Raw genomic sequence first — 12,083 nt, 5'->3', positions numbered from 1 at the left:
ACCATTTTATTTAAAACGATGAAAGTATCATCTCTACTTTCAAGTGTGTTTAGATACTCTGGCGTCGGTAGGTAGAACCTATTCTTGACACCTCTCGACTTTTATCTTTCATATCTCGAATATACACCTTCTATCGATTATATGCGTATCACTTGAACTCTCACATTTCGCCTAAAGTTCCATATGCGCGCTACAAAATACTTTAAAACTGGAAGATTTTATTTTAAGTTTTATAAACAAAAGATACTTTTTGAATTTCTGAGCTTAAATACAAGATATTGGCAGCGTTCGCCCCTTAGCAATTTCTACTAATAGACATTTCGTGTATAGAAGGTCAAAACGTCAACAAAGCAATATCTGATGCCGTAACGGGGCTCGTCATTTGCAGTCTTGACATTTTGTTATTAAAAGTGAATCGCTGCCATTGCATTTTACGCTTTATCCGAAATTCTAGCCGAATCAATCGATCATAGATATCATAAAACGACTTCATTCCGAATTGTTTACGTAGCACTCGTGGCAAGAAAGGCAAAAAAGTAACTGATTATGTACGCGCGTCAATGAGAGAAAATGCAGGAAATGTAAAGAATGAAACATTAATGAATCATACGTCGCCAATTCAAGAGCAAATAATAACATCTGCTATACAGATAAACCATCGACTCTGAAACGAACGTTTTTGAGTACATGCATAAAACGAAGCTTTCTACAAACACTACACGATAAACAAAGAAAGTTCAAAAGTCGCATCAAAACAAACATCTCTGAATCTTGGGAAAAAAAACAACAATCTAAATGCGCCGTGCGTATAAAAGTTCGCATTAACAGCTCCGATTTTCGCGGAATCGTTTTTAGTTGAAAAAAAAAAACGAAAATTGATAGATTCATAATGAATATTTGATTTTTTGGTGATTTGAAAATATGACTGGAAGACTGATCTTAAATCTCAGTATTTTTAGTTTTTAAATTTGAAAATAAAGCGCATATCATTTAGTTTCGGAGTTTATCTAAACCCCATAATCAGAGAAACCAAAATCAACTATTATCATATCAAACGCTTTGAAATCAATTACGAGTTTTTGTTAATTTTAAAAACTTTTCGGTCGTTTCACTCGTGCCAACATCATCGAAGATTCAGAGATGATTTTATGGTGCTGAGGTTAGAGGTGAGATATATTATATATAGATATGTATAATATAGACATACTTCCGGCTTGTGAATTACGGTCCCCTCGTACAGGTGGAATAGTGCGTGGAAATGTCGGCTTTTCTCGCGGTTCTATAGAGAGGAAAATCATCAAACATCATAAGCAACGGACAAACATGCGTATAAATATACATTCAGCGATGGCTGGACATGCCCATGTATGTACGGGAGCCAGAGAACCGTTGAAGCTGAGAGCAACGAAAAACCACCAGCAAGATATCTGAATCGTGTGCTGCAACTTAGGTTCGAGCCCCAAAAGTTAGTTAAACCCCTAAACGAGTTTACATCAGGTACAATGGATTTTCGCCCGATTCAATTGATACAGTCAAATACGTAAGACAAAGACGGTAACTGTTTGATTTTGATTTAGCAATCTCAACAAATTTCCCCGATCTTTAGTAGCTTTTTTACAAATTTCCCATACTATTATAAGAAAATAAAATTCCCTGTTTCCAGGTAAGTGGCCACCCTGTTATCTTAACCTCCAATCCGTCTAGTTTTTGAAAATCAGCGAAGGTAGGAATCGGTCATCGTCACTGATACCGAAGTGCACGGAAAAGGTTAGATGAGAAATGGTAATAATCAACCCCAGTACGCGTGTGCGCACATCAGAGATACATCATTTATTCATATATAATACGATATAGATATCGTCGGTGATAACTTGCTGATGGTTTCAATTTACAAGTGAATTACCTGATGAAAGCATGTGACATATACATGTGTCCCATTACCAGTTTATATATACGTGCGATAAGTGAATGTTTCTGATATTGTTGTATGACGGCAATACCCAGCATCACCAGCTTCGGCAGGCGTTTCGAAGCACTTTTGATAATATTCACCCATTATTAGGCATAAAGCAATATATTTCATGTACATGGATATTTTGCAGTGTGATCGGTGTTAGTAAAAGCCTTAGAATATTTCGATATATTTTTGAAATGAATGTTTTTCAATTATCTTCTGCTACGAATGTGACTTGAATGCGAGCGCTCCCCCGAGAAAAACGTCTAACATTCATTCACAAAATAATCTGCCAACAACATTGGTCCGATTATAGATGGCTTCAAAACTAGAAGCCAGCTGCGCAGTCGAGGTTTATACCGATGGCTTATTTTGATTTTTACGGTCAAACTTGCTACTTTTAAGGGCAAAAGCCGCGACTGTACAACTGGGCATAGGAACTAGTTCCACTGTGAAGACCACATCGAGACTTCAAGATGTTCTTAGGTTTACTGTGAGGCGTCCCATGTGGAACTAGGTCCATATGAATGGCAAGAAAAGGTAAAACAACAATAAGTACTGGGTAGAACATAGTTACCGTTGCTAGGCGTGTACATGTTACCAGACGATGAATGCACTGTATAATAGTTAGGATCCATGTCACTTCCGCTTTCATTCGGTCGACACATCCGTCTCTGATCCTCCGGTTCAGAATAGTTACCCCTCATAGCCGGGTGATACATCCTACCCGACGAGTCGATAGGGGGAGGAGCGTCCGGCGGCGGAGGTGGAATCGATGGCATCGGCAGCGTCGCTGAAACAGATAATGATTTGATGCAGTTTAAGAATGGATTTCTACGAAGTTCGCTGTTCGGAATTTTCTTTAATGTTCGCTCAACAAGGCACGCGTGAACACCGTACATGCCGTGGGCAGTGAGCGTATTCTCGGAATGCAACAAGTGACATCGATTCGTCCAAATCATCAAATACGTTTGTTTCGCCCCGAAACATGGACAGACGATGCTAAAGATAATGCAGAAGATGATCTCTGCAGCAGAGCGGCAGCACAACCTCGCCCGGGTCGCGGTTAAAGGTGTCTGTACACGGCATGCGACCCGCGCTTTGTAGCGAAGAAAAGAAAAGCCCTTTCAACCATAAATAATATCATAAACCGATGCCTAGCTGAATCTTGCGCGTTCAAAGCGAAAACTGAAGTAACAAGATTTTTCCATTAAAAACTTATAGCCTTTATCAGCACTAGTCTGCATAGAAGTATATGTATAGTTAATAGGTACACGTGGAATATCATGATTGCAAGCAAAATGTCGGAAACCGCCATGCTATGAATAAGTAACTAGCAAACGTATATATCGAAATCTAGCAAAATAGCTATTTATTAAACCCACCAAGCGCATGCGACAAATCCCATACCGAATTCACATCTAATATTTCTACGGAATGCGAAATAAAAATAGATCACCGAGCTAAGCTTGGAAACTTAATCGACATTATGGACGATGGTTGCATTTTTTTTCTAAAAAGGTTCGCGGTCGCAGCAAAGATAAACAGCGTTCGTTTCACGCCGTATAAACAAAATCACCGGTCATTTTTGTCGGTCTCGCCACTGATCCGTCGGAAATAATCTTGTCGCTGATTATGGCGAAGTCACATCGATGCGCCCGCACCCGCGGCTTTCGAATAAGCTACTGCCGCGCATCAAATGCGGATGGATTTTTTTTTCGAGAGCAAAGATACAATCGCTAGAACGAAAGCGTTGAATAACGACGAGGATTCTCGGGGCGATGATGCGATAACGTATAGTTCAGGATTGCGTCAATTCAACAGCCCACGAGCGACGAAACTTTTGTTGAAAATAGACGTGAGTTAATCGATCAAAAAACTTCGATACATCCGTATAAGCGAAATATTACGAAACAAGTCGATAAAAATACATGAATCTAATGGAGTTATTCGCAGAGGGTTCACAGGAAATGTGGAAATTAAATTTTCAAGAAATACGTAAAAAATACTTTGATAGAAAGAAAATATGAATAGGCACAAAGCAAATGATGGCAATGAAAAAGGAGAAAGACATTTATTTTAAGAGCGGCTTCGGTCATTGAAGGTTCGGCATGAAGTGGTATGAAAGACGATTATCTCGTCGTTTTATGTATCGTTTAGAAAGTCTGCAGATTTGACTGCATTCGAGCCGGCCAATATTGTTAGAATTCCATCCCAACAAACGACTAGCGTTGCACGCGAACTACCGGTGTTTGTATCGGACGTTGTCATGTCGAAACGATAGAAATAAGGTACCGTCCTTAATGCGTGGTTAAGATCGATCCTGAAGATGATATCAAAAGAATTAATTGTAATTGAGATCGATATTCACTCGTAAACAAAGTAACGAAAAACGTATGTTTCTTCTTTGTTCGTTGCGTCCGCAGAATAAGTAGTTCTGTTCAATACGACGGTGTGAATCATAATATCGCGTTTAAAAAATCAATCGGACTGAGACACGGATATTTCGGGCATTGTCTCGCCGATAATAACTGTATGTCTAACTAATAACATTTCTTAACGGATGACTAACCTATCGATGCGGTCACAATAGCCGCCATTAATGACCGTCTTAGAAACGCGAGGCCGCCGTCTGGTTTTTAATAATTAATACGAGACCATTGTCCGCGCCGACGTCCGATCGAACCACCTAGCCGCATGAGTGAACATTCGCTAAATACTAGCCATTCTTTACTGAGGCTTCGCTCACTTTACTAATCAAGCCAGGGGGGACTTTTTCGTAATAGCATTGTTCGTCGAAAGCCTCGTAAATCTATTGTTTTCGATTTCGATAATTTCCGAAGCATCGCCCGCACGCTGTTCGCGATAAAAGACGTGTAATTCAAGTTCCTGGGCTGGATTTCAGCGCGTTACTCATATCCAGACGAGAGCCCGGACTCGGAGCGCGCCGTGCGGGTGATATTCAATAGCTATAGCTGATATCGATGCCACGACTTCTCGTATGGCGAATAAAAATGTCGAACGAACGAACGTCGGAGACAATAGGATAAAAATGACAATTCCGAGCTTTGTAAAATTATCGGTCTATGACTAAGATAAGATCAAGTCAAGATCGCTGCATCACTTCTAGAAGTTCGGGCTTATTTTCGAAAAAAGAGAACATTCTGGGAAAAGCTTTTCAAATTCAATCAAAGATATTCAATTATCGATTTTATTTTGTTAAAGAAGGCTTTTCACATAGTCTGTTAGGGTCCTCTGTCGAAAACGCCCATCAGATTGTGTAAGATCTAAATGTTTGTCAGAACTTTCATAGGAATAAATGAAAGATGTAATGCATATATGCAAAATAGATATTCAAATCGATAAAAAATCCTTATTTTGGTCGGTTGCTTAGTTACAGAAATGTCGTGTCAATGGCATTTAGAATATTGTATTCAAATATCGAAGAGGTCTGGCATTTTTAACATCAAAATAATGCCACTTTCGTGTCTGACAACAACACGAGACGCCGTCAGCCATTTTAACCGCCTATTAAATGTTATCGATCTTTTCCAGGGAAATCATCAGACTTCATACTAAATTTGAAATTGCTTTGGAGCAAATTGTTAACGGTTTCAAAAATTGTTTTCGAGTGATTGACGTATTTGACAAAAAAGAGAAAAAAAACAAGCAAGCAATAAGATCATATCTGGCGGCAAGAGAATAAGAGAACATTGTTTCCTTTAAATCACTATCAACAGGAAGCCACTGATGTTACGACAGTATCTTCTACTGGCTTCCTATTCGAAAACCATTACAAAGACCATTGCGTATTCTATATACACAACACACAATATTGACGACATACAGCGTAAAATCTGTTACAATGATGTTTCGGAAAGATTGCTTCCATTCCTTTTCAAAGATTTATTCAAAAATGATTCATCTGAGACAAATCTCTAATACTGTGGGTTTCAATCGTTAAAATTGAACTCATCATTACGAAGAAGCCTTTAAATCTACTCTTTGCCCTTTCATATAAACTGACTGTTAAGAAATTCCCCATCTCTAAACAACTTTGCAAGTACATCAGAAAAAAAACGGAACAAATATAAATCATGCTGTTAGGTGTATATGCGACACACACTTCTATTCCCGATGAACGATTCTCTCTTTTGTTAAGGGTTAGTTCAAGGTAGGTAAAATTACCTCCAGGTTTCCGTCGATGATGCCTGTGTTTGTGGTGGTGGTGACGTCGTTTTGGCATGTCTAATTAGTAGGTAAGGAAAATTTGCATATTTAATTAACGTATTTTAGTCGGCAGTCGATTGGCACACGCGTCACACGTTAGGACGTAACATAATTCATACGGTGCGCGCGTGAATGAAAAGCCATGCGTTTGGGTTCGAGACCCGAATTCTATCCCTATCAGATAGGTTACTACCGCTATCGAAGATGTGTCGCACAGAACTAATTGACGACACCTTTGATCCGTCCACAAGGCTACGCGTTACAGACCTTCTCGCGGTAATTAAGGCTTAGATTTCGCCGAGGCGGTGAAAAGGTGATCGACTGACGCTCTAAAACGCGATACCCCCGCAGTGCTATCAACTGTCGATTATCGAAAGTTTCAAAGCGATTGATTACGTCAACCCTAGGGCGAAGATCCGGCCACCAAGACGCGTTCACACCTCGATACAGCCCGAAATCAGATTAGGAGATAATTTTTTCTTTATGGCGGGAAATGAAACAGATGACTCGTACGTCGATCGGCTAAGGGCAAGATTGATACTCCATTGTGTTCGTTTAAATGATTAGAACGTCTGTCTAAAGACAAAAGATCTAATTTCATCCGTCGCGAGGCGATTCATTAGTGAAATTATCGTGACATATGCGTCCGGCGCGAACTATGACATCAATACAACGATCGAAGAAGAACAAAGCGTCTGAGAAATAGTTTAAAATCGTAGCGGGGTATAAACAAACGTTCAATTTAACTCGCGATTAAACAAGACGATTTAGCGGTTAAACTGAAGTAGATTTAAGCCTGGAGTTACGAGCCGGGTTACGTAATCCCTCGAGGCTGGTTGTTCAGATTAATGACGTACGCGAAAAACAAACACGCGACGAAAAACTTAAATTTTTTTGCATCTCTCGTCGAAAGCCTCGGGCTTTACACTCTCAATCAGGTGCGCGAACGCGGGTCGTATTCGCGTCGCAGGTGATTGACGCATCGGGCGGAGAAGGTGAATACAGTGATTCGAATATTGAAACTGGGGTAGGGTTCGATCAGTCTCTACCGATCCTGGCTGGATTCTCTTCTAGCGCGTTCGAATCGACTAGAATACGCCCTACCAATTCCGGAAAAGCATAATCGGTAAACCTAATACGGGCAGCCAGAGTACGGTAGACAGAGTTTCGAAACACCAGCCCAAAACTATGATATACTTACACATCTTTCCTATATGCGGATTCGAACAGTCGTGCATTTCGTTATCAGATAGAGAAGACTGGGATAGACTGGAAACCGAATGCGATCTGCCTTCCCAATTATCTCCTTTCTCGTAGGGCTCGCCGTCTCCTTCGCCCTCGGATCCGCTCAGGTAACTATACAATCTGTTCATAGGGGGCTCGCCTGTCTCTAACGGCGATATCATACTCTCATCAGTTGTCAGGCCTGAAATGAGAAACAAGCTCACATTAAACACGTGATTAAACCAAGAAGACAGAGGGAGAGCAGAGAGGAAGACAGCTTTAGCCCCTGGTTCGTTTCGCAGTTTTACCATTTTGTCACAAGTTACGTATCTCTATTATTGACGTATAAACTACGACTCCATGATTCAGCATAGTCAAGTAACTACGTATATCATTGGGTTATTGAAATGGCCATGGACTGGTTCCATCAATATAGGTATAACCGGTATAAGATCACCAGTACTAAGGAGGCGACGCGTGGATGTCGATGTAATGAACACCGCCGATGGGGGCCAGGATGTGATTTCTTTTTTTAATAAACGAGAAAGTACTATATGAGAACCTGACGACGAGTTTGCACGGAGAAGCTGACACGAACCTTATTTGATCAATTAACTACTAACAGACTACACTAATAGCTGGCTAATATCCCCTCTATACCTGCGGGCTACCGACGACTGGCTTACTCTTTACGGTGTAGCGCTGTTAATTGATGAAGTTTTTTCGACACTCTGTCCCATCATGGCCACATCTCTTTTCATTTGTTAATTAATTCACACAATCGGCCGCTTGTGTCAACGCAATCTTGTTACGTTGAAGTAACGAACACGCGCGAGTTATAACGATGTCGGAATGAATCGCGATACTTGAAAGAAATCGAAATTACGAAAAAGGGAAATTCGAGGCGAAACATTTCCTCTTTTGAGTTCAAAGTCTTTCGAAACAATGATACGCCATGAGCTCAATGCCTAAAACTGCTCCAAACTAATCCATTTGAGTAGCTAATAACTAATCGAATAAAGTCAATGACTCACTGAAAATAGCGATCAGATCCTAAAATAAAATATAAAATACCCATTTTGCAGTGTTTGGATAATTTCTTAGATTATATTTCAGAGCAGCGATTCGTGAAAACGATACGTTTTTGAAATGTACTCGTCCACTCATGTAGCTACGAAAGGACCATCTCAACCAACGAGATTGCTTTATTATGATTATTATGATGGCTAACTGATTTACTTACAAGAAAAGAAGCGTTAATTAAAAAGCAGGTCGAGAATATTTTCTTTTTGTTGTATTTCTGTTTTTCTTCCATTCTTTCGATTTTTATTCGGAGATTCCGGGAATGCTTTCAAGAGCCGGAATGTGCTGCCATCTCGATGGTAAACGTGGAACTAATACTTGGCAGATCTTCACAAAAACGACATGAAATGTTTTTTTTTTTAATGAAAAAAATGATTCGCGTGTTGTCTTCCGCCATCGACTGTAGTTAGCAAGTACACAGATGGATTTTGTGTCGAAACAGCATCTCTTTATGATCAATAGTTTTTTTACGGTAATTGCCATCGACGAAAATATTTCCAAGAATAGTTCAAAATGCCGCGCGCTGTTGCTGTCTTTTACTTCTACTTACTTTACTAGTGACTTATCCGATTAAGTCGTCAATACGTTTAAGGTACATTTTATTACGTGGAAGCCTCGCTAAATCAAATACTCGAATATATCAGACGCAGACGGCAGCCGTTTCACTAGCCATATATATATACATTTAATAAATACAAACGAATACATTGATTTCGTCGTCGGCGAATATTATAGATCTTTAATTATGTCTCATAAACCGCTCGAGGCTCCTTTGAAGTTGTTCGACTTGTTTCGTATTCGCCAGTCGAACTGGAAAGTTACCGGACTTATTCGACGGCGCAAAATTGTGTCAATATTGACTAGCAACCCGCGTGAGCTGGCCGGAGTGTGCGCGCATGGATACACATTCGTTTCGTCTGCCTGCTAATAATCTGCTTCAGGTACCTGTTATCAGTTTTTTTGCAAACATCTTTTACGCTCGGGCGACTGGAGAAAAAAGTAACTGGTCGTAACATTAGTGCTCGCGCATTGCCCGTCTCGAATGTATTCAAACATAATATCTCCCTCTATCAACACAGTTTGCTGCCACAAATTACCGCAAGAAAACCCGTACAATCACTACGGACGATTGTTACCGAAATAACGCTTCGCCAAATCAATACATTCATATCCTTCATTTCGTTTCAAATCTTCTATATATTTGAAACAAATGTAAACGACTGCAACAGTGTTCTCGCAGACGATACCAGGGTCAAGGTCGCAGCTCCTGAATGGGTATCGATTACCGATTGAAGACGTAAAAGTGATCGTAATGCTTTTAGAGTCATTAATATAGCGGGGGTAAATTAGACGTGATGGTAAAATTCTGAGAAAACTCTTCCCCGATCGAAAAAGGATGATATCATTGTAAATCTCAAACGCGATACACGAAAACATACTTTAGGCAAATCGACGTCGAGTGTTTCGATTGAAACATCTATTTCCGTCGTTTAAATGGCGTTTGATTCTATTAGTAACGCGATTTGAATTATCAATGATAGAAAAAAACGAACTGTTCTCGAAAGTTCCGCGCATTTCGATGCTATTATTGGTATTTTCGGTTCATTCAAATTATCAAACCGATCGATGCCGATTGAAGAGCGCGCACTAAACGAGGTAAACTCCGAACCGAAATTCTGTCGGTTTCGAAAATTAGCAACGCGTAAATGCGATATCGACGATCGATTAAACGATCGAAAACAGACGGCTCAAATATCAAACATGAACGGTTTAAAATATCTCGAAATCATTTCAGCACGCGTCAGATTTAAAAGAAACCACCGAAAGTAAACTATACGCGCCGATACAACCGTCAGAGCCAACACCCTTAACTACCGCCATCAAAGCGAATCCAGATGACACTTCGTCAAAAGCCAATATAGGAGAGCCAAAAAAAAAAAACAAATTCATAATAGCGCTATCTCACGTTTCAGCGATCAATTATTTCAGACATAATAGATGTTTTTCTCGACACTTCGATCTGTGTAAGATGATGGTTTCAGTGATCGACACAATTCGCATCAGGATTTCCTAGTATACACGTTTTTGTTTATCGCCTCGAGGTAAAGCAAAACATTGGATCATTGTCGACGTCCGTGGCTTTTTCATCGCATTACAAAACCATAAATAGATAGACAGGTCTCGTTAATGGATAGTATTTGAAAAAAGAACCCGACAATACAAGAAGCCGATGCTTGTCGCTACTATGCTATACCTCTTTGAAGATTTCAGTAACTTGAATTGATCAGTTTTATATATAGACACTAGCTGACACTAGCATAAACACGATAGGTCCCAAGAGGTTTGAGACGCAGTTGAACGTCGAAATTATTATCTCGATGAGACAGTTACTCTAAGGTTGAATTGATGAAGTTCTTTTGAAATCTTTTTGATGCCTTTATGTTTCGGCAACACAGTAGCCATCATACTCAAGTATAACGAGTCTATCAAACGGGACCCACATTTCCCTTGGAAAGTTTACCTAAACTTCTGGCCGTGTTGATGCCTTCTCTGGTGGTAAACTGAGGCGTTTCATTGTTTCGATCGATGTAGCCTTTCACCCTGTCGTCGTAACGATGGGTCAACGGGTCATCCTCGCCGTCCGACGAACTGTAGTGACGCTTGTCTTTCTGAAGATGCTGCGGTTGTTGATGTTGCAGACGATGTCTCGACTGGTTGGTCCCGTTCCTCACCTGAGGCTGACCTCTGTTCGCATTCATGCTCATTGCGGTCAGTCGTTCAAAGCGTCAAATCTGCAAATACAAAGAAAATCACATATTATCATTCTACTGATAACATACCAATGATTTTGAAACGAGATGGCGCTAACAAATCCATTTTTTCCACATATCCTTTGCCAGGCGCCCCGAAATAGACACAATAAATCCTAAATAACATTTTCCTTCATTCAGCCATATTACCTACTCCTGTAAAGGCCTGCTTCAGTTATTAGTAGGTTATGTTAGCATAAAGCCCGTATGTTTTGCAGATGGTAACATCATTTCTGGCTGTGCTGCTGATGATTGGGAGAGCGAAGAAAAAACTGCGAGGCCAATTAACCCATACCTCAGTAGTGTAGTTATCACTCTATAGAGATTTGATGAACTAATAATTCATAAATAGCTTCATACGTTAGATATACGATTATTGTTTCTAGCGTGGTTTTTTCTACTACTGTGAATGAGTGTGATAGAAAATGAATTACGTTCCGTATTGATGCTGCAATGCGGATTGGAAATATACTAATCTATATAATGCACCCGCAGCTGGGTATACGTGGGTGTTTCGATGAAACAAATTGGTATTAAAAAGTCTATCCTAGTCGCCATCCCATTTTGAAATGAGAGTTGTTCAACAATTCATTAGTTTGCCTTTTAACTCTTAGATTCCAATTCAACGCAGAACTGTTCGAACAGGACCTGGAACATTACTAGTGCGAACAAATGAACATAAAATCTATGAACCTTTCCTATGACAATGTAACCCACTTAGAAAAGCTCGTTTTTCAGCGAAAATTCCCTAGATTTTTGCCATCTTGATTGATTATTCGATA

At 40.0% G+C, this 12,083-nt stretch overlaps 1 protein-coding gene across 1 annotated transcript in view; it reads right to left on the bottom strand.

Moving 5' to 3' along the window:
• LOC141905403 (teneurin-m-like) overlaps positions 1–11,250 on the bottom strand; it is a 51,966-nt gene extending 40,716 nt beyond the window's left edge. Inside the window, exons 1-3 of the mRNA XM_074794253.1 lie at positions 11,013–11,250; positions 7,386–7,610; positions 2,532–2,747 (exon numbers count right to left, since the gene is read on the bottom strand). Coding sequence (XP_074650354.1) covers positions 2,532–2,747; positions 7,386–7,610; positions 11,013–11,250 — 679 coding nt within the window. The remainder of the gene's footprint in view (positions 1–2,531; positions 2,748–7,385; positions 7,611–11,012) is intronic.
• Between the last annotated feature and the right edge of the window lie 833 nt (positions 11,251–12,083).

This window comes from Tubulanus polymorphus, chromosome 5 (assembly GCF_964204645.1).
Source record: "Tubulanus polymorphus chromosome 5, tnTubPoly1.2, whole genome shotgun sequence".
Taxonomy (NCBI): Eukaryota; Metazoa; Nemertea; class Palaeonemertea; order Tubulaniformes; family Tubulanidae; genus Tubulanus; species Tubulanus polymorphus.
This window is presented reverse-complemented; position numbering and strand designations above follow the sequence as displayed.